The 24073-nt window shown below is 40.7% G+C and overlaps 1 protein-coding gene across 1 annotated transcript in view; it reads left to right on the plus strand.

Moving 5' to 3' along the window:
* The window catches only part of RAD18 (RAD18 E3 ubiquitin protein ligase), a 114895-nt gene that overhangs the window by 42430 nt on the left and 48392 nt on the right, over window positions 1-24073 (plus strand). The window contains exons 10-11 of the mRNA XM_033141153.1: window positions 13123-13254; window positions 16730-16892. Of these exons, the coding sequence (XP_032997044.1) occupies window positions 13123-13254; window positions 16730-16892 (295 nt within the window). The remainder of the gene's footprint in view (window positions 1-13122; window positions 13255-16729; window positions 16893-24073) is intronic.

Here is a 24073-nt window from a genome sequence, read left to right on the forward strand (position 1 = left end):
CCCTCATTAAAAGGTTCTTTAATTCCTCCTCACTTTCTGCCATCAAGGTTGTGTCATCAGCATATGTGAGGTTGTTGGTATTTCTTCCGGCAATCTTAATTCCGGTTTGGGATTCATCCAATCCAGCCTTTCGCATGATGAATTCTGAATATAAGTTAAATAAGCAGGGAGACAATATACAGCCTTGTCGTACTCCTTTCCCAATTTTGAACCAATCAGTTGTTCCATATCCAGTTCTAACTGTAGCTTCTTGTCCCACATAGAGATTTCTCAGGAGACAAATGAGGTGATCCGGCACTCCCATTTCTTTAAGAACTTGCCATAGTTTGCTGTGGTCGACACAAAGTCAAATTATTTTTGCGTAGTCAATGAAGCAGAACTGTTAGCTAGCAACCTCATAGTTTGTCCAATAAGAAGTCTTAAGGAATCATTAGATTTGTATACGTATCAAATTATGCTTAATATAATGTTGACTATGACCCTAGTTTAGAGTTCAAGTACAGTGGTACCTTGGGTTACAAACGCTTCAGATTACAAACACTTTGGGTTACAAACTCCGCTAATCCGGAAGTAGTACCTTGGGTTAAGAACTTTGCCCCAGGATGAGAACGGAAATTACGTGGCAGCGGTGCGGCGGCAGCGGGAGGCCCCATTAGCTAAAGTGGTACCTCAGGCTAAGAACAGTTTCAGGTTAAGAATGGACCTCCGGAACGAATTAAGTTCGTAACCTCACCACTGTACTTTCAGGTATACCCTTGATCGACCCAATGTAGGACTGCTGTGTGTCTGTTCCCCATCATGTTTAGTAACTAAATGTCCTTTGGGAGTGGAGCAGGATGTTGAACTAGTTAGGAAAGCTTGCCTCATTAAATTGAGTTAGGATATATTTAACAGGCTGCTCTTAATTATTTTTAAACTTTGATTTTGGGAATAATTTTGATCCTACCTGGTTTATTCTTTATTTAATTTTTATACGCTGGATAGTCCGGCAATTCCTCTTTTGGCTCCCAGTCGATGCTTTATAAATGTCAAAACACTAGTATTAACTAGTGTAATGTGAAATGTAGCAGCATTATGCGAATGGAACATTTGGAAAAAATTGTATGCACGTCAGTCTTCACTGTAGCATGACAGGTGAATGAAAGTACTGCATCACAAATGAAACTGATCAGGTTTTTAATGAGAGCAGCGAGAAGCTAGAATACTGTACATTTGCTCTGGCCTTCTATGGATGAGTTGCTCGTCCCCATGCATTTTGTTCCCTGACCAGTAATTTGCTTCACTTCCTATATAGGTTCATACATTCTGCAGCCATATGGGACTTTAGGGACATCGAACCTGACTAATAGCAGTTTGTGCCCAAATCCTCAATGAATGACTTTCCTATCCTTTCCTTTGATACAAGGATTCTTAGAATACAAGGATCTAGAGGCAAGTCCCTCAGGAGGGGGATGTTGTTGTATTCAACTCCCAGCTTCCTTAGCCAGCATGATCAACAGGGATGATGGCAGCTGTAGTTCAGCAACATCAGGGTACTCAAGGTTGGAAAGACTAATGTAGGCCCGTGGAATAGGTAACAATGAAGGGATTATTCATTCATTTTTTTGCATTTATAGACCTCCTTTTCCTCCAAGGAGCTCAAGGTGTATATGGTTCTCTCCTCTCCATTTTATCCTAATAAAAACCCCTGTAAGGTAGGTTAGGCTGAGAGACAGTGATTGGCCCAAGGTTACCCAGTGATCTTCATGGCTGGGTGACGATTCAAACCCTAGTCTCCCAGGTCATTGTCTGACACAGTTTTCACTGTTATAGTACATGGGCACTCCAATTTACAGGGAAGCAAATTTCTGAGAGTGAAATTCACAGTCCTAGAACTAATTACTACATATAGTGAGGAGTGAAAGAAGTGCATTGTTCAAAAAGGAACCAACATTGGGTCTGTTGGGAAGGATTGTGTCATAATTATATTCTGGCGTATGACTACTTTTTAATCCAGGAAAATCTTCTCAAAAGTCGGGGGTCATCTTATACGCCGGGTGGAGAATCTGTGGTCGAGTATATCTCAAACTCTATATTTTAACTGGAAAACTTGGGGGTCGTCTTATACGTCCAGTCGTCTTTATACGCCGGAAAATACGGTATTGTTTTTTCACCTAAAGTCTTACAAATTGCAGGTGGTTCTAGTAACTGAAAAATATTTGCATGTGTCACATTTTATTGTTCTTGATATTTGACACCAAATGACACAGAACTCATCCAATGAAGCTGAATGTACGTAGGAAGATTCAGAGCAGATAACAGAAAGTATTTCTTCATACAGTGCATAGTTAAACTATGGAACTTGCTCCCACAGGAGCCAGTGATGACTACCAAAATTTGGATGGTTTTAAAAGAATTGGACAAATTCATGAGGATAAGGCAACCAGTGGCTGCTAGCCATGATGGCTATGCTCCACCTCCACTGTCAGGAGCATTATGCCTCTGAGTATCAGTTGCTGAGCATCACAGATGGGCAGAGTGCTGTTGCGCTCATGGCCAGCTTGCAGGCTTCCAACAGGCATCTGCTCAGCCACTATGAGAACAGGTTGCTGGACTACATGTGCCATTGGCCTGAATCAGCAGGCTCGCCTTACATTCTTAATCAAGCAGATTGTGAATTATTTTGGCCAGGGAACATAAACCATGCTTGGAAACAGCACATTGAATCAGCATTGGCTTGCTACACCAACTAGACCCAACTTCTGATGTTGGGAGACCATAGAATGTCTTAAGTGAGAAGGAATGAGAAGGAAAGAGCTGTGGTAGAAAAGGCTAATGAGAAAAGGTTTCCCGGAGAACACATTTAAGACCGCTGAAGCATTGGTTCTCACTTCTGGAAATGGCAGTCGTGAAGCTGGCAGATACTTTTCTGGAGACCAGATTTTCATAGACGCATCCCACTTTGCTTGTCAGCTAGCTGACAGTTTGCTCAGATAGCAGGAGGCTTGCTAAACTCTGGAATGGCTGCTTGAGCACGTCTGGTCTCTTGAGGGAGAAGGAGAAAAGGCTTTGCCTGATTCACAGCTCTGGCAATTACACCAGCGAAGATGATACTCAACAAGAGCACGAAGACTCGCGTCAATGAACTTTCAGTGCTGTGTTTCATGAGCCTCACACCTCATACTACACATATAACACTATGGTTTCAATGGATTAAAATTTATTAAGCATTTTAGTGCTCCCCCCAAAAAAACCAAAGATAATTTATTTTGAGGTGTTCTTGTTTATGTGTGTGTATGTACAAACAGATTTATAAGTGCAAAGTATCCAAAATACATTGGTCTATGCTCAGATGTCATGTTTGCTCTTCCTGTGCTCCCCTCACCTCCACTTCAGCTTTTCTGGTCTTACTTGTGTTCTAGTAGTAGAAACCTATCACTGAGATTTCTTAAAACAAGCTTTTATTGATGGGCACAAAAAAAGAAACAGAAAAATTGTGGTTGTTTGGTTTATGCAACTGGCTGGCTGTCTCTAATAGAATTAATTCATACATTTTCAATTTTTATCAAATGACCAGGAAGAAAGCAATTTGTGCTGCAAATATATTGCTTAATCTTTCCCCTCACCCCCAAAAGGAGGGAGAAGAATGCAAATTGTTTTTGTGCATTTTTAGATATTTATTTTCATCATTGTTCTCTTGCTCTTTGGGTAGAGCCATACTGTTACCAAATGCATCCACAGATGATGGATAGTAAGAGGGTCTTGACAGGGTGTTCGCTATGAATAGATGGTGAGGTCGGATGACTAAGCAATTGTGGACCAACAGTGGCAGTACAAAAAAGGTGTGATGCAGGCACCACTTTCTTTCTGAAGTATTCAGAATCTCTATTCTGCACTGTGACATGCTGAGCAAATGCTACCATATAGAAAATTGCTGTCTTCACTGCCTTGTAGATGAATTCTTGGTAATTTGACCTTTTCCAGACAAAATCAGTGTGGAATAGGACTCCATCTAGCAGTTGATCACCAGTTATCTAACCAGGGACTGACGGATTCTGGATGGGCAAGCAAACATTTCTGATAATCGGGGCATACACTTGCACCAGGGGGAGAAGCCTTGATCCATATCTCATGCTGTATCTTGTACTGTGTCATGGACAAATCAGCAAACTTCTGTCATCCTCCACCTCAGGGCCACTGAGGGGCAGTGGAGGCATGCTAGCCTTCTCTGTCTCTGCTCTTCCCAGCCATTCAGAGCTCCACTCCAACTGACCAACAGGCACAGAGATAAGCTGATGTGCCCTTAAGACCACACCTTCCAGCTCAGAGCCAGAGAGGGTGGGAGACATGGAAGGTCATTTTAGTTCTCCGCTTGCATCAAGCAAGCATGGAGATAAAGCAAATGGCAGAACTTAGGGAGGGCGCAAGGATCAAACCTTCTTCCCCTTTTCTCCTGGTACTGGAGTTGCAGATTTTGGCTTGTCTCACTTTGTGAGAGTCTGGCCTGACCCCTTGTAAAGTGAGACTGTCATTCCCTGTTTCTTAACCTTTTTGGAAATCAGCACGACTAGTTGTGCTCTAGGTGAATGGGAAGTTGCCGCTCTTTTATATTCAGCCTGTGATGTCAGGAAGGCGATTGGCTCTTGGGCCAGTTTGATTATCCTTAGCACCGCCAGCATTTTTCAGCAGATCACAGACAGGATTCTTTGTCATTGCATTCACCCAGATGAATGCTTCAAAGCCATCTTCTTCCAGACGAAATCCCTTGCTGAATTTTTCTGCCCTTTATGAGCAGGTGCTTTGAGTTACAAGTGTTCATTTCCTTTCTGATCTACGTTTGCGCTAACTGCAGCTGTACTGTTAACTTTTGTACGAGACTATAAAATGTGTCTTGTCAAACTGTTTTTAAAAAGCTTTAGATTTAATTCCAAAATATTTGGGCTATACAAGGGTGAAGAATGCATTTCCCATTGTTAATGCCATGTTTGCTGGGTATTTTGGGCATGTCCACTGGTTCGCTTTCATCCTTGGATACAACGTGTGTCTGAGTGCATCTGATTTCTACACTACTCATATGCAGGGCACATCAGCTGTGTCAATACCAAGGACATACCAGAACCATTGTAGAATTAGTCTGAGTGCTAATTTCCAAGAGAAGTTCTTGGGCTTCCAGTTGTTGCCGTACTACTTGGGAGAAGCTGCTAGGTAGACCTAAGTTACCAAGCAGTGCTTGTGCATATCTTCCATTCATTTCATTGAGGCATTCATGGATGCTTTCAATTAGGATGGGTTAGAATGACTATTTTGTTGTCGTCCAAGGTGAGAATACATCAGAGTAATCTATTTGCTTTTCTGGATGAGCACTGACTTTGTAAGGATGCTCATACATACATGAATTCATATTGGGGAAAGAAGATTGAGTCTTCAATAGTTAAAGTGAAATAATGGTTGAAAGTGGCTTTGAGTACAAGCTCTAGACCTGTGGTTCCCAACTTGGGGGCACATGCCCCACAGGGGGGCAATTTGAATTTTAAGGGTGGTAATTCGAGAATGAGTTATTAACAGTTAATGGCCTTTTAGGCTTCCTCCACGTGAAGTAGGAATTCACTTTTGAATAATAAGAATTATACGTCGCGGGGGGGGGGGGGGAGCCAGGATTTTAGAGATGCTTAGGTGGGGCATGGCCAGATAAAAGGTTGGGAACCACTGCTCTAGACAGAGACACATATTTTCACCCATAATGCGTCACACATCCATATTAATCTTCTTGTTTTTAAAATCTGCAATAAAAATCCCATTTAAATACACATTTGAAATGTATTTTGATCCTTTTTTTAATCTGAGAACTATGAAAACCAGTGGATAATAGAGGCTGCAAACTGAAGTATCCTATCTTATACAGGCTTGTCTGGGTGCAACTCCCATTAAACTCAGTGGTGTTTTTGTCTGAGTAAATGTTGTAGGTTTGTGTTGTTTTAGCCTGGGAACAGGAAGTTCATTATTAGAATTTGCAAACTTTGAATGCAGACTGATTCTAAGCTGTATTAATGCTTTAATGTTTTCCCAGTTTAAAGTTGAAGTGAATGGGAACAGTGGAACAATGACATACATTGCTCCCTTATTTATTATAACATTATTATGCTTGAATCTTTCCCCCCTTACGAATTTGGCCATTGAATTTCACTAGTGTCTTAAATTTGGCAGCTTGACTCTCTTCATTGCAGCTGTCTTGCCAGGATAGGTCCCTCTCCTCCTTTTCAGCTCTTTGGAAGGGATGTTACGGTTGAAAATAACAGATGCCTTAGGTTTGGTTTGTACCAAGTAGGCGACTGAGGAATAAAGCAGGGGGGAATGGGCGGGGGGGGGGGGGACTTTGCCTGCTTTTGAGGAGTTTTCTGACCATGTGTTTCAAAGGTGGACAAGATTTTTGTTGGACTATGATTGCTGTCTACAGTATATAAGTGACACCCCTCCCCTGTTAATTAGAACAGGAAAGAAAAATCTTATGGTGGGGTAAAGTGCAGATACATACTGCATAAAATCTCAGCTGTCTGAAATGTATATTTGCAAAAGCTTCCCCTGCGACACAGTTATTACCCAACATTATTTCAATTCCTTCCCCATTCACCGACCTTTTTCTCCCCCTAAAGCGGATGGTGAATGGTGATTTTTGAAACAGGAGAAACCTTGGAAAGGGGAGCTGCAGTAAGAGAAGGTTCGTGTCTCCTCCTGATATGGCCAGGAGAGTGCTGCCCTCTGTCTCTGGCCATATCACACGGAGTAAACAACAAACACCTGTGTTGCAAAATGTGAGTCAACAATATCAAAAGCAACAGGATGACCAGAAACAATATACAATATGAAAAACTTTATGGAAAGATTCAAAACATCAAAATTAAGAAACTGAAGTCTCTGAAAGTCCTTAAATGAATCACGATGCCAGACTTTACCCGGTGGAGAACAAGCTGTGAAGCTTTGTAATCAGCAAATGTCCAATTCTGATGTCCAACTCTGAACAGTGTTTCCAAATAATAACTACTGTTTCATTGAATTCTTCATCAGCAAATTAGTTCAACCCTCGTTACTAGATAGATATGTAATTTCTTCATTAACTGAAAATAAAATTTTCAATAAATAAATTTTCAATAAATAGATTTTCAATAAATAATTTTCAACAATGACCTGCACATTCATAACTACAACTTCAAATAGTGCTATTTGAAGTTGTAGTTATTGTAGCTTTGAAGTTGTAGTTTTATTTTCAGTTAATGAAGAAATTACATATCTATCTACTAACAAGTGAAATTACATATTACATATCTATCTACTAACTAATTTGCTGATCAAGAATTCAATGAAACAGTAGTTATTATCCGGGTTAACTAAAGACTGTTTTGAAGTGTATTAAATTGATCTGTATTAAATTGATCTGTGAGAGGGGATCTTTTTAATACCTTAGGGAAGGCTGCAAATAGGGTTCATGTCTAGGTCATAGAAAGTTCTTTGTGAATCAGGCTTGAAAACTGGAAACAAATTTAGATTTAGAATAGAGCCTCACTTACTATAGCAGTTGTTGATCTTTGTGGGTATAATTCATCAAGTAAAGCTTTAACCGCCTGCTCATCGCAATTTGAAAGGAATGAAACTGTATGGAGGAGTGCTTGGTGGATGGCTCCATTGACCTCCCAGTTAACCTGCCTTCTCATTGTATAGATTTTGCGCCAGCTTGCATAGGAACCTTGGCTAGTCAACATTTATTCATACCAACAAAAAAGTGATGGTTATTAGAACTTCAGCGGTGCACTTAAAGAGGTTTTGCCCTCATCCCATTAACTTCATCATTCACTGCTCTGGAAAGTAAAACACTTTTAAATAGAATGAAACCACCACAAATGACTGGTCATTGTTAGCAGCACAGGTGCCAAATGGGTCCATTAACATCTTCACCAAGGAGAAAGTTATAGAGAACTGAAGCTAGTTATTTTGAGTGACATCCAGTGGTGTCCGGCCAATAGCAGGATGGTCTTCTGCTCATGCAACAGGGCCTCCATTCATTCTTTTCTCCCATACATACATACAGCCAGCCAGCCACCCACCCCAATCTGCTCTGGAGGGTTGGGGGATCCTCCACAGCAGATGCAGGATGGGGCAGTGGGGCTGCAGAGGGAAGGAGAAGAAAGAGAAGTCCTCTTGGGTGAATGAAAGTCTTCTTGCACAATGTTGGTTCTCGCACTACTTTAGGTTAAAATATAAGATGCTACAGTTCTTTACTATAAGATAGATGTCAGCTAGATTAGTTTGACCTCAAAAGCTTAATTGGATCTTTGCATCACAAAACCATCTTTGTATGTGAAAGCTGAATGACCTCTGAAGGTTGGAAAGACCTTTTTTACTATAAAAATTTCAAGTAAAGCAGTGGCACTGAACCATTTCTTCCCTACAGTGTTGAGTTCATTTCGCAATTTATGCGTGTTCTTGGGTTCTTCGGGGCATTGATTCTGCAGTAGGTTCATTATGGTGCTGGGGGTTTAAAACCTTCCACAAACCGTAATCTTGTCTCTGCGGTGTCCTGGCAGGCTGAAACTGGCAAGTTGCCTTGTAAATACCCCTTTTAAGCATTCAGCTTCTTGCTGAAATCAAAACAAGGGCACAGGCCATTTTTTGAGTTGCATGTGTAATGGTTCTGAATGAAAATTGCACATCTGAGCATATATGAAGCTACTGAATTTGGCAGAGGGGACATAGCTAAGCATTGGAGTGCATGCTTTGCGTGTAGAAAACAACATTCTGTGGCATCTCTAGTTAAAACTAGGATCAGATGCCATGTTTGATGGGGAAATCTTCTGCCTGAGGCCCTGTAGAACATTTATGAAGGCAGAGCAGAGAATACTGGCTTAGATAGACCCACAGGGTATGTCTCAGTATTGTCTTCTCTGGTCCACCCCCTACATTCTGTATCATGCAATCCTCTCTTTCTTCCATTTGCCTAGAATTAAATTCTCTGGAATGCATGCCCTTAGACCAGGAAGGCTGACTTAGTATCTCATAAGAAGCTCATTTTTTATTTTCTTCAGATCACTTGGCAATAGTAGCACTGGTACTTGAAAACACGAAGGGTTTATTTTTATTTTATTTTTCTGTTATGTAAATAAGATATTTTGGCAGAATGTGCTGTAATAAATTTTTAGGCTTGGGTATGCAGAAGGTTCAGCTTGGAACGAGACAGGCTGCTAGAGAGCCACAGCTAATCCATGTTTTGTTTATAATGTTTCTGAAAACAGCAAATGTCACGCTACAGTTTGTGCAAATGTTTTTCCCCCCTTAGCTTAAAGATTTAAGATACATAGCCAATGTAGCTAATTGTAGCTGGTGCTTAAACTCTTTGAAGCCATGCGAAATTTGCAGGTTTCCCAGCCCTATTTTTAAACCATTAGGTTAATGAGACCAAAACTAAGGAAGTGTGGGCAATGTCTTTAGGAGCATTCAATCAGGATGCAATGTGGGGTAGTAGAGAGAGTGCCAGCTTAGGATGGAGAAACGGAGGGTGGGTTGTAATATTCAAAGAGGGTGACATTCCTGCACACTGCCTTAAGCTTCTTGAAGGGTGATGTAGCAGTAATAACAACAGACCATAGACAATTACAATGGTACCTCAGGTTACATACGCTTCAGGTTACAAACTCTGCTAACCCAGAAATAACGCTTCAGTTAAGAACTTGCTTCAGGATAAGAACAAAAATTGTGTTCTGGCGGCGCAGCGGCAGCGGGAGGCCCCATTATCTAAAGTGGTGCTTCAGGTTAAGAACAGTTTCAGCTTAAGAACGGACCTTCAGAATGAATTAAGTTCTTAAACCGAGGTACCACTGTACTGTCTTAGGGCCAGAACAGACGTGACATGGAAAATCCAAACCTGATCTCCCAAATGTGTTAATAATTGTTTGTTAAAACTTAGAAGCAGTTATCTTCGGTAGGGTGTGGGGTTTGATTTTGATCCAAGTGGTGGCAGCAGTGAAGATGTGTTTAAGCATTTCCCACATGCCATTTTCTCGAACAATCCATCCCCTTGGGGGGGGAAAGAGAGAGCGAGCTGGCATTAGTTTCACTAGGGGAAAAAAGAGGCACAATGCAGATATTTAATATTTCTTGCTCTGATATAGGCGGAATTGTTTCCTGTGTCATCCCTGGGTTCCAGTAGAATTTATTATTTGTCAGTTGTATTGTCAAATACTCTTCTGCATAATTCTCTTAAAGATTTCTACAGGTGTATGACTAGCACAAGCGTGTGTGCTTGTTTGTTTGTTAGCAGTAGATTGTCACAGGAAAGAAGGGTTGCATCCTTATTGTTGGACTGTTGTTTTTTAATGCTGTTTGTCAAATAGTGTTGGGAAAACATTTCATTTTCCCATTTTTGGAATAAGCAGCAAACAATGTAGCCTGTCCATCTGCTTGGCATTCTGCTTATGGATGGTTTGGCATTCAGAGTCTCCGTGGATGGCCTGTTTGGATGGATTTCTGAGAAGGCAGAGTATGTGTATTGTGCTTGCATACAAAATACAGTTATCCTGCGAAGTCTTCAAAAGTGCCTTTTAAGTAAGTTGCTGAGGGCTGCTATATCATTTATTATCAACATTGTCATTAATCAAATTATTATCTCCTCTTTCACCAGAGCCCTCCACCATCTCAGAGATTCTTAGTGGATTTTTTGGAGCAGTCACTTTTTTTTTGTTGACAAATCTGAACTTTAAAGACTGTTTCTGAAGTTTTATTACATCCTATGCTTTGCGGTTCAGACTTCTTAAGTTTTTAAAAGGAATGAGTGTCCTATTTATCCCAGTTTTTCTTCATTTCAAAGATTTTAGTCTCACAAGCCAAATAAATAGTTTTGGCCTTGGAACAAACCAAATATCGAGTCAGTATTCTTCAACACTACAATCACTTTTAAACAGTTATGTTTTGTCTCCCTATGAGCCCTTTAAATGATGTATTTCCCCACACTTTTTGGTACATAATGTGTTCTGATGGAACATGAAGGTTATGCCCAGTACAGATAATCTTCTAAACTGAGCTGCTGTCTCATTTTTTAAACTCTTTAATGAGAGGATTAGGGATATCCAAAAGGAGAAGCACTGCTTTCACAGAATACCGGAAGATGATGACATGAATGCAGTCATCATAAGTACCCTGAATACTCTGCTAACAGAGAGTAGAATTTGTATGTAACACACACATATATTCCCTTCAGTAATATCCTGGTTAAATTGATGTCTTTGACAAGAGATCTGCTGCTCATAAAGCAGAGAAGCTCAGGAGGGAAATTCAGCAGAGATTTTAGACCTGTGCATTGGAGCATTTTAGCTGAGCAGGATGGACATGCTTCTCTTGATAAATTGATAACACTGCTATGTGGGCTGTGTAGGTGAAGCTCCTCTGAAATATTTCAGTAAAAATACAGTCTAGTTACATCAGTCCTTTTAGCAGCAGGAACTATAAGAAAATCAACAACCCACGCAGCGGCGCTCTCTCTCTCTCTGTGTGTGTGTGTTTGTGTGTTTCTTCCCCATTACAGCAGAAGAGAAAAGTCTAAGATTGCCTTAATGTCATCTATTCAAAAAAGTACCATTCTAATTAGATGCCTCTTTGTTGTGTATTCAGCACTTACCAATATCTAGTCACGCAAGAAGGGAAAGGTGATAATTTTCTGTTGTTGAGCTCTATTGAAAGCCATCCATAAAGGCCTTCGAAAGAATACTGCGAAGCAATTGAACCAGTTTAAATGAATGAGCATATGCGTTACTGCTGCTTATTCACCCTTTCCTCACTAATAATTGCTGACATATTTGTGCAGGTTCTTCCACTGTAGTGTTTGCAAACCACCGAGCAAACTTTTCCTCATGCAAAAGTTAATATCCCCATGTCTTTGGACTTGGTTAGGTTATCTCCAAGTGTTCTCTGTATCACACATATCTGCACAAGCGGCAATTCACAGCATCAGTCTAGATTTTCATCATATACAGATGGCAGTATTTTGCACTTGATCTGTCCTCAAGCTAATCCTTGAGGACATTTTTGTTTTGTTTTTGGGCAATATAGTTTGTTTGTTTTTTGGCAAGGAGATGGAATAGAGATGGGATATACGTACCTTCCAAGAATAGAGCTGATTGAAGCACAACCACTCATAGCATTTTCAGGAGCAGTAAGATGGATATTTTGAGGATGTTGTGACCTGCATCATTTCCAAGATACATGGGAAGGACCAGGATATCTGTGATATCAGCAGTGAATGTCTCATCCCCCCTCTTCTGCTAATTGTAATGCTTTCCCTCCCACAAATGAGTGTATCAGAATCACATTTGACATCAGTCACAGATGGAAATGTCACTATTGTTTTTGATGGGTACAGCACTACCAGCATTAAAGATCTGGACAATGAAATTGGCCGGTGTGAAGCTTGTTGCGAAATCAGTGATTTTTAAGTAAAGAACTCTTTCTGTCAAAGCAGTATTTGTGATATTTCCATAGTGTCATTTAATGTGAGTTACAACAGCATTGTTTGTTTTTATTTACTAAATCACTGCCCTTCACTTGTAGATCTCAGGGTGGTTCACAACATAAAAATAAAAGATTAAAAACCATTTTCATTATTTCCACAGTAAGTAGGAGCAATGAATGAAATTGCATTAAGAGCAGAAAATAGTTTTGCCTTGCAAATAAGTCCAGAAAGGTTACTAGCCAACAAACCATTATTATTTTTTGCCACCTCTTGGGATGCACCTGTAGCCTGGAAAAGGAGGAAGGGAGTGCCACCTCTTTCTATTTTTATTATTGTTTAAAACCCTCTCCTGTCTTTTTGACTGATAGTAATTGCTCTTAGCCATGGGCAAGTGGCTATATACAACTTTATATTGCCTGGTGTAATTGCTAGCATCCACCAGTTTGTTGTGAGGATCAGTTGCTGTGAATCGCTTTAGGTGAAAATGCACCTGAAATTCAAAGTGAATGAGTAATTAGAGGAGCCTTGTTCGTGGTGCCCTCAGGATGGTCTAGCTTCCCACTTCCATCAGCCCCAGCCAGTATCAGTGCTTCACCAGCACTTTCTATGTACTCCGTTCGCTCCTTATGTGCCAATGTGATTTTGTTTTTCAGGAAAAAAACATAAAGCTGAATTTCAGGCTTTAATTGACCAAGTGAATAAGAGAAAGAAAAATGCAAGTAAAATAAAGGAGGAAGGACAAGAGCAGGAAGAGGCAACTTCTCAAGAACTACCTATGGAGACTGGTAGGCAGTGCTGATTAAGGCAAATTAATGTTGGGTATTAATTGTTCAAAGAACGGAAGCTTGTTTTTCCAAGGGCTTGGTTTGACAGGTTTCTGAAATATTTGCCTAACTTTAAGCCAGATGATATTGTATTTATGTAAGTGTATTCTAAGCTGAGTCTGGAAAGGTAGTACAATAAGTCCTCAACTTATGCGAGGCTTACATTCCAGGGATTGGTCCTAAAGCAAAAATTGCATATACCTGTAGCCAAAACACCAGTGGTGGGTAGGATTGCCAGAGTCTTTTTTCCTGGACTTCTGCCCCCGCCCCCTTTCTTCTTATTTTTTTGCCAAGCCTGTAAAGCTGAATGCACACATTAAATGCATGTAAGTTGTGGGCTTACTGTATTTCAATATCGGCCATTGTCAGTGTTTCATTAGAATCCACTCTCTTTTAAATGTGAGCACGTAAAACCACTTGTTGGAAACTTCAGATTTCCTTATTAGCCCTTGACATAGGAAGGCATTTTTGCTCCTTGCTTATTGGACACTTTAACCACAATGGGGCCTGAAATGTGTGGTACAGTTTAGTACGTTGTGGACTTCGGGCTCAGGGGTGAATTGGGTGTTCTTATTACACTGAACCTTATTTTTATTGTGTGTTGACTACCAGTAATTCATAATAATCTTTTTCAGATCCCAGGCTGGTTCAGACATACATCAGCTGGAGATTCTATGTGTTCTGAATTCAGAAACTCTGGGCTGTTCTAATCAAAGTCAGATAATGCAAACCAGAATCAAACTGTGGTTTTTGATCTTGGTTTGTTATTAAAATTATTATGGTTGTTATTTTTATCCCATATATGGGGAGCCTCATTTTTGACTGCATCTTTTGCATTTTCATGTTGGCAGTCGGTTTCATTTAAGTTGTCTAAACCCCAGCCCTTCTCAAGTTAACAAGATTGCTATTTTGTCCTGTCAGAGGCTCTTGACCTGTTTCACTTAGCAAAAGCCCTCTTGAATAAAAATAAATAGAAATACCAAGATGTTTTTTGAACCTTATCGCTGACATCTTATGCAGTTCTTGAAGCCAAAGCAAGCTGAGATGCTTCCAAGAATAAAAGTTATCACGTTTAGCCTGTTTGGCGATAGTTGTCCTGCTTTGTATATTCCGAAATATTATTGGATGGAAGAAGTCCAAACTTACATTCCTCTCTCTTGCACTCTTTTTAGGTGGATTGTTTTGCAAAAAAAACCTATCAAACCTATCAGCACATTTAGATAACATAATAAAAGCCACAATATGAGGGTGACCTACAAGGTCAACAAATGTTCACAATTATCTCCTTTACAACAGATGGCATAGTTGTTTAAAAGCATGGTGATGCTGTATGTATTAGAATAATAGAATTGTAGAGTTGGAAAGGGACCACAAGGGTCATCTAGTCCAACCCTCTGCAATTCAGGAATCTTTTTGTCCAATGTGGGGCTCGAACCCATGACCCTGAGAGTAAGAGTCTCATGCTCTATAGACTTAGCTATCCCAGCTGATTGCATTGTAGTGTTATTTGCTCATTTGTTTCATAGAATTATAAAATTGTAGGGTTGGAAGTTTATAAATCACTTTTCACCAGAAAATATCACAAAGCGGTTTACAAAGAATTGGGAATCAAAGTGTGGGTTCACAGCAGAGGCAGAACTGAAATGTGGGTGCCGCTAGATCCCCTTTGGTTTCAAGGCATATCTTAAATCAGGCCTGCGCAACTGATGTCCCAATACAGACCTCTGGTGATTTCTGGTGGCCCATCACGGGCCACCAGAAATCACCAGAGGTCTGTATTGCTTGCCTTGGGACTGGTAAATATCTGGCAAGCCACAAAATTTGGCTAGCGGCTTTATGCAGCTTATATTCTAAGGCAGGCTCCCTCAAACTTGGCTCTCCAGATGTTTTTGGCCTACAACTCCCATGATCCCTAGCTAGCAGAGCCAGTGGTCAGGGATGATGGTAATTGTAGTCTCAAAACATCTGGAGGGCCGAGTTTGAGGAAGCCTGTTCTAGGGCAACACTGTTTCCCTTGTTGTAGTACTGATGGGAGTTGTCTTCTTCTTCTCTGGCGATCACTCATAGCCGAGCAAGATTGTTTTCCATAAACATGGTTTTAACAAGGAGTCCGCAAGCGACTGTGGAGGCCAATTCTGGATTCACACGTCCTTCCACAGTGGGGACATTGGTTTCCAGGCGGGAGTTGATCCCGGTGTGGATTTGCCAAGCGTGCACTATTATTCCATTGCAATACTATGGAAAGGGTTTACCATGAGATCAAGGATCAGCATAGTTCCCTCCATATGTTGTTGTAGTACTGATGGGAGTTGTCGTACATCAGCCCCAGCCAGCATGGCATGGTCAAGGACAATGGGAGCTGTAATTCAACAACATATGGAGAACACTATTTTCTCTTCAGTAACAATAGGTGAAAGAATACCTAATTGTATCCATCCACAATGAAGAATTATACCTAAGCCAATAAGGTCTATTGAATGGCTTTAGACCTCTGATTACCATGGTTTGTTACAGCTCAACGATGAGCTATCTTGGCATGTTCTGTCAAGGTGTATCATTCCTGGTTCTCCATTCATAAAATGGAGATCATAAGCATTTGAGCAACAGGATTTTTTTTAATGTACTGTAATATTGTGTGCTGATATGTTGGCTTGGATCCTAACTTCCACTTGCAGCTTTATTGCCTTTCCCATTTCACTGCAGCCCCCACCCACCCTAGCCTTCTTGAAAAGCTGCTCCTGAAGGATGGGGTTAGAAACTGAAGCAGGGCGGAGAAATTGGTGAAAACTGTGGATTCTTCCTTGCATGAGCAAAATTACCTTCCCTTCATGCAACTGCACTTTGGGAGCCAAGCCATTGGACATTAATTGTGCTATGCAGAGGACTAACAGTGGTAATTCTAAAGCTTTGCTGAAGAACACCCAGATAATATTTGCGTTACAAAGCTTTAACACCACATGACTTCTGTGTTCAGTGATTAGGAGAATAATTCAGAGCCATCACTGAGAGTGCTCTTTTTTCTAGTTTTCTCTATCCTAGTTTCATCTTGTGATTGGAAAATTAAAAAAAAAATCTCACTCATACAACAACACATGCATGCATTGGCTGTTTGTGCAGTAGTTGTTGTTTTGCAGTAGGGAGAGAAATCTCTTCCTTGTAATTTCTCCTTTCACTTTAATGCTGAGCCTCTGTGGAGACAGATATATATGGAGACATTGCTAAAACAGTTGTTGAAGTCTCACCACAAGAAATATATTATAAAGTATGGATTTTTAAAAGGGCCGTGCAATGTGCAAGTCACAAAAGCCCAGTGTTTTCATTTCTGCGTGTTCTAGTTATACACAGAAGACTGCAGGAACATTGCTGGGGGGGGGGGGGAAATCAATTGAACAGTCAATTTCCTTTCCTTTAGGTTGTGCTTTTCTTTCTTTTCTAGGAGAAAAACTGAGTGTCGAAGAACAAACAGACTTGGTCCCCCATACAGATTCCTCTTTCAAAATAGACGCTCTCGATTGTGGAGGAAGCCAACCTCCTGATTACTCTGAAGTCAGAGGATTGTTTCCTACTACCCCCCATCAGTTCTCTGAATCTTCAAGCAGGTTTGTTTGCATGAAAACCTTTTGGGTTTGTATTGCCTTTTCTCACCACAGGACATGGAACCATAAGTGTAAGATGAACATTGAAGGTGAGAGGATTTCATTTATATAGGTAACTACAGGGCAGAGAACAGCAGAGTTTAATGGCATATTGCAGTCTGCTTTGGGAAGTCATAGAATCATAAAATTGTAGAGTTGGAAGGGATCCTGAGGGTCATCTATTCCAACCCCCTGCACTGCAGGAATATGCAGCTGTCCCTTACGAGGATCGAACCTGCAACCTTGACATCATCATCACCACACTCTAACCATCTGAGCTATGTTTAGATGCTGTGGAATTGGGGTGGGGGGTGCTTTTGAAGAAACATAAGCCTAAAATGCCATCTGCTCCCAGAATTCATTGTGAATACAGTACTTTGTATCTCGGCTAGTGTTTCCTTTCCACCTGCAAGTGGATTATCCCATTATCTCACCTATGAATGTGCTGTGCTCCGACTTGCAGACAGTTTCAATTAGACCACCAATCTTTCAAGCTCAGTATTATTTACAGTGGTGCCCCGCTAGAAGAAAATAATTTGTTCTACGAGTGTCTTCGTAGAGCGAATTTTTCGTCTAGCGAAGCGGCAATGCAGCGCGGAGGTTTTCGCGCCGGAATTTTTTTTCCCCGTCTTGCGAGGCAGCCCCATTGACTTTTTCGTCTTGCGGGGCAGCCTTCCGCTAGCGAATGCCGTTCGTCTAGCGAGTTTTTCGTCTAGCGAGGCATTCGTCTAGCGGGGCACCACTGTATTTGAGAGGCGGAGAAACGTGCTTATTAAACTGATTATCCCTAACCATTGGTTGTACTGGCAGGGATTGATGAGAATTTAGTCCAACAAAATCTGGAGGGCATCAGGTTCTCCCCCCCCCCCTGTTTTACATTGAGTAGCAGTAGCTCTCCAAGGCCTCTGAAGGGAAGTTTTCTCTGAGCCCTGCCTGGTAATGCTGAGGACCTTCTCTTTGCAGAACATGTAATCTGCTACTGAGCTGTGACCATTCCTTTGAAAATTTGTAGTTAAAACATGCAAAGAAACTCTGAAGTTAAAATGAAAAATGAAAAAATAAATCTTAATAATGCTTGTGCCTTTATAACACTGCAGCTTGGGAGTATTGGGGAGTAATTAAGGTCTTTTGCAATTTCTTTACACCTTTGGCATGATTTCATATTGTTCAGCTATGGGTTGGTGTCTTTACCTTGGGCCCCTCGTGTGCACGTGATTTGTCCATTCATGCTTCATGGGTGACCTTTACTTGACTTTCATATTTGTTTTCAATACAAAAGAGAATAATTAAACAGAAATGCACATGAGAATGTAAAGTATGTGAAAGAATTTTGAGGGGGAAATTTGGCAATGACCATGGCGTTCTGAGAAAACAGCTTTTGAAAATGTAAATTTGCAACATGTTTTAAGGAACAGATGTTTCCCATTGCTACCATATCTCTGGCTAGCAGAATGTTTGTCCCTATGTACTGCAGTCAAATCATTGACCATTGTTAGTATAGGTTTTTTTAATCCATTTTGGCTATGACTTTGAGGAAACTTGTGCCTCTTATGTCTGTGTCTGAAAAGTCAAATTTTATGAGCCATCGACTAGCAGAAACAAATGAATTCACAGCCGTTCTTGTGGTGGCAGCTTATTTTAGGAAGAAAGGCACATAGGAATCTGCCTTGTACAAAGCCAGTATTGTCTACCCTGACTGGCAGTAGATTTGCTGGGTCTCTTTCATATCATCTGCTACCTGATCCTTTTAACTGGATATGTCAGGAGTTGATGAATTAAAAACCAACAAATCACCAAGTCAGGTACCCTTCCAAGAGTTTTTAAAGAACTCAGACGTGAAGCTGTTGACTTTATTACAAAAAACAGGTGTAACTTGTTTGTAAGATCAGCCTCCATACTTGAGGACTGGAAAGTTGCCAGTGTAGCACCAACTTTTAAAAAGTGATCCATGAAATTGCAGGCTGATTAGCTTAGTTTTGGGGAAATGGTTGGAAAGCATTATTAAAGACAAAATTACCATATTAGAAGAACACATCTTGCTGAGGACCAACATGGCTTATTCAAGGGTTAATATTGTCTGACTAACTTTTTAGAGTCCTTTCAGAGAGTCAGTAAGCATGTGGCTAGGAGCTGACATTGTGTATTTGGACTTTCAAAGTGAACTTCCAAATCAACAGTCATGGTGTAAGAGTACAGGAACTCTTTATTGCTGGTATTAATATTGCACAGCTTGAAGAGAATGGATGAAAAAAACAGACTCTTTTTGGAATGAAACATTGTCTAGACCTATTAGATATTATTCAAAACTTTACTTGTAGAACTTTCTTCAAAACAGAAAAAAGTAAATGATACACCCAAACAGTTCCATAACATAGGCTTAGGGCAGCATTGGCTCAGCATAGGCTCAGCATCAGAATCTAGATCAAAATTTGTCTCTCTGAGATTCCTGCATTACAGGGGGTTGGATTAGATGACCCTTGGGGTCCCTTCAACTCTAAGATTCTATGATTCTTGCCCCCATTACAGTCAGAGGCTGTGTGTTCCTGAAGTGCTTCATTATTTACATCCTACTTCCATGGAGCCTAGGAACAAAGTCTCCAGCCACCACCCTTCCAAGGTGGCGAATTTGCAATTCAGCGGCCTCCCATGTGATCTAAAGTTAAACACCTCCTCAGAGCTACCAGAGAACAATAACAGTTAATTAACAACCTGTCAAGGAGCTCAGAGAGCTCCTCTTGCTTCTCTTTAGACTCAATAGAATCTTCCAGTTAAACCCTTTCAGCAATACGCATAGGCATTCTCCATTTCAGTGTCAATTAAACAATTATACTTATGGATCAGTAACTGATTTAAGAAAGGAAAGTAGAGAATATTACAGAGAATATTACAGTTTTTCCAACCTCTATACCACACTGGTTCTCATGAGTTCCACGACTGAAGAAATGTGGGGTGCAAATAAAAACCTTTGGGCCTCACAAAAGCCGTTAATTTCTCACAACATACTGGGAGTTTACAACTTGGTGTGCTTCTTATGTTGGATGCTGATTATAAACCTTTATTTTCACAGCCTGCTATACTCAGTAGTTTTATTTGATCCTGAGTTTTTGTTCAGTATTAAATGCTTAGTGGCATTATTTTTGCTCTGAAAAGATTGGGTTCCAGTATTTCTTTATCAGATTCAAAATTGATTCATACTTCATTTGGTGTTATTGAACAGCAGAAAATGGCAATTGACACACTTGGCTTGAAAGTTCCCCCCCTAAAAGTAAACTGTTTCAAACACAACCTGCCAGACTCTCCCCCCCCTCCTTAAAAGTCCTGTTTATTATTAGTGTGGTTGCTGTTTACTTCTAACCTAATTGTGAATCAGTTTGCAATCTTTTATAATTTATACGTCATGGTGATTGCAGTTTGGAACCCTTTCTGGTTTCCATGACCATGGAGATGTTCTGCAGATAAATACTATCTTAATTTCAAAACTGATTGGGGCAATGAAATAGTGGCTGAAAATGGTACTTTGAGAAGGAAGGATGGATTAATCATTAAAACACTGCTTCATAACATTACATTCCATGATCTAAGTGCATAGGTACCTTATTCTTGCACTGAACCTATATTGTCTTCAATAGTGCAGCTACTCAATTAGCAATAATTTGTTTTTATTCTAAAATACATTTGCTACTTGTATATTCCATACAAAAATAAATGCACTAGAATTTAAAATGGTGCTTCCTCTTTTCAGAGTGGGTAAAGGTAAAGGTACCCCTGACCATTAGGTCTAGTCGTGTCCGACTCTGGGGTTGCGGCGCTCATCTCGCGTTACTGGCCGAGGGAGCCAGCGTACAGCTTTCGGGTCATGTGGCCAGCATGACTAAGCCGCTTCTGGTGAACCAGAGCAGTGCACGGAAACGCTGTTTACCTTCCCGCCGAGCGGTACCTATTTATCTACTTGCACTTTGACGTGCTTTTGAACTGCTAGGTTGGCAGGAGCTGGGACCGAGCAACGGAGCTCACCTCGTGGGATTCGAACCACCGCCTTCTGATCAGCAAGCCCTAGGCTCTGTGGTTTAACCCACAGCGCCACCTGCGTCAGAGTGGTTACTGTTGCTTCTCTCTCTCTCTCTCTCTCTCTCTCCTCTCTCTCTCTCTCTCTCTCTCTTTCTGTGTGTGTGTGTATTGCAGTCCATAGACCCACAAAACAGTTTCAAAACAAGATACAGTTAAGACAACCAAACAGGTAAAGACACTGAGGTAGTCATTTTGTTATGTCTAGATCATGATGGTCATTGTTTCTTGCGACCTCCAAAAAACTTTGCCACGGTCAGTATAATTTGACCTGTCCTCCAGAAGGTATTTAATATGGGAGGCTTCAGATTTTCCTGGCAAATTTGCTAGTAAGGGTTTGATCAGTTGATCCCTTGCTTGCTCATACTGCCCACAATGCAGTAGTATATGGTTCATGCAGTCGACGTCCTGAGAACATAAACAAAGCCTATTCTGATAGGCGATGCCTCTCAGTCTGCCATTTAGAACTTCCAATGGAAATACATTTAATCTATCTAGCTTTGGTAAATAAACGCTGATAGGTGGGTACGAACAAATTCCTAAGATATGAGGCTAACTGAAAGTCGTGCCCGTATTGGATTCCAGCTGCAATTGGGCCACAGATTACATTGGATCTGGATCGCAGGTCGCTATGTGAGATGTCCGTCTCAAAGCCTTTGCCTCAGGGATACAAGGGCGGTACGTAGCCCAGTTGAACAGAAGGGATGGTGACAGTACAATCGAGGTGGCCTTTCTGGCCATAGTTTTCAGTGGACTGATATAGAGTCCATTCCAGTCTACAGTATCCATGTAAATTTTCTCTAGGCCTTTGGTGGCATTGTAGAGCTGTTGGCCACACATTTTCTTTCAGAAAGAGCTTTTCAAGCTTTTGAGTCTCCCTTCCTTCCTTCCTTCCTTCCTTTCTTTCTTTTTTTAATCAAATTTAAGCCACATGTCCTTTTACAAAGATACTTCACAAACATTGCCTCTAATCCTATTCTAAACACATTTTCTGGGAATCAAGAAACCAAAAGACACACATGCAGAATAAGTGTGGTCAGAATCTAAACATATGCATACAGATGGTTTTAGACCTCTGTCTCCGTGGCAAATCTGTATAGCAAAACATTTCAGGACTTTCATTCTTATCAATCCTGAATGCCTCTTTCTTTTCTTTGATATTTTGTATTTCTGTGTCCAAGCCTTTTTGGTGAAAGGACTGCATTGTAGCAAGCAGAAAGTGTGAGGGATTTTAAAGGTGAGAGAGGCACCAGGGAAACCTCACATTGCATCCTCCCTTGCTCTAGTTGGCCCAGTAAAGACCTAAAGGGCTGGGGCAAGTTTTATTTGGGTGGTGTGTGTGTATTGGGGCTTTTGCTATTGACTGCCAGGTCCCAAAGTGCAAATTTGGTTGGTGCAAATTTCAGTTAAATTTGTTCTAACTTGCCAGCCTAAGTAAAGACAGCCAAATCTTAGTATTGTAACCAATGCACATTAGTGAGTTTTCTAGCAGGGCAGTTTATATAAGCAAAATTTTCCAAAGGGGAAAAATGAAGCAACTTGCTACACCTTTGCATTTTCTCTGTCAGTCATTCTGAGAGATCCTCTGAATAACAACACACAGCCTTTTCTGTGATTTCTCACACCACAAGGGATCCTGTGTTGCAGCTGTGTTTGCAGCTGTGCCAAGCCTCAGACTTGAGTTCCAGGTTTTATTTTGCATCCGGAGGAGCTGGTCTTACTAAGTCTCTTCTCTTCTCTGTCCTTCACTCACTAACTCCAAAACGTGATGCAGACCATCTGATTACAATGGTACAATTCACAGGGTATTATTGTTATTGTTATGTAGCGTGGGGATCACTTAATGTACCCCTTTGGTAGAAACCCCCCAAATGGCCCTCATAATAGGCTTGTGAGTGAGGAAGAACTCACAGAACAGCACATGTGCACCCCAAAATGTGCTCTGGGTGGCTGCAGCAGATTTTGAAGGTGCATGGGGGCTGCAGCAGAGAGGAAGGAGATGTTCCACCTGCCAGTGGAACAGCAGCATTGGATGCAACTCTGTCATCATAACTTTGTTAGTAGCCAAGGTGCTATAAGAACCTTTGCTGTGTTTGCTCCACGTCACTCATTACTTGTAAGACTCTGCTTCTGATCTCAAATCCTTGCGAACATCTCTCAGATACCCCACTGTACAAAATTAGTTCTAACTGGTTTGGAACACAAAATGAAATATTATCGTATCTTTTGAAGTAATTCCTTTAAACCTCATTGGAAGTAATGTGCAAATCTTTGTTCCTTTTTCTTAATGAACAATCTGTAGGTTGTTGAAGAAGAAGAGATATGAAATCTCAAACTTCACAGCAATTACTGCCACTTGATTTTACTGGCCATTTGGGAGGGGAAAGTCTCTCTCAGGTGTAAACTGTTTAAAAATAGGATTAGGCAGCTCTGGGGTGTTAGTCAAGTGAAGAAGATGGAACAGCTGCTTATTCCTGTTCTTTACATATCCCATGTGCATAGCTGCCCTATCTTCAAGGTGGCTTTCAAACTCAGATTGATAAGCATTGAGTAGTCTCTGTGTCCCTTTAGCTAAGTTTACCTATGGCAGAAATAATAATCTTGAAAGTGATGTACATTTTTGGGAACTTGCATGGGGGAGGGGGAGAAACAACTGCCACATTTGATGTTTTCAAAACCGAGCTCTACTAATAATAATAATTATACTCTTTCACATTCAGTTCATAAGCACTTCTAGTACAATAAGTCCTCAGCTTACATGGGGGTTATGATCTGAGGATTGCGCTTAAAAGTCAAAACACATTGGATGCAATAGGAGGTGTGATTGTCAAAGTCCTTTTTCCTGGAATCCCGCTCCCTATTCCGTCCCCTTTTTATTTTATTTTTAAAAAATTTGTTGTTGCCAAGTGCGCACAGCCGAATGCGTACAAGTTATATGTGCAAAATTACAGTTATATGTGCATAAGTTACAGGCTTACTGCATTAGACATGGGCATGGATTTGCAGTAGCATATTAACAACAACATATGGAACCTCTAACCCAAATTTGCTTTATATCTGTTCTTTTTTTTAAATGGCAC

Source organism: Lacerta agilis, chromosome 2 (genome assembly GCF_009819535.1).
Source record: "Lacerta agilis isolate rLacAgi1 chromosome 2, rLacAgi1.pri, whole genome shotgun sequence".
NCBI classification, from domain to species: domain Eukaryota; kingdom Metazoa; phylum Chordata; class Lepidosauria; order Squamata; family Lacertidae; genus Lacerta; species Lacerta agilis.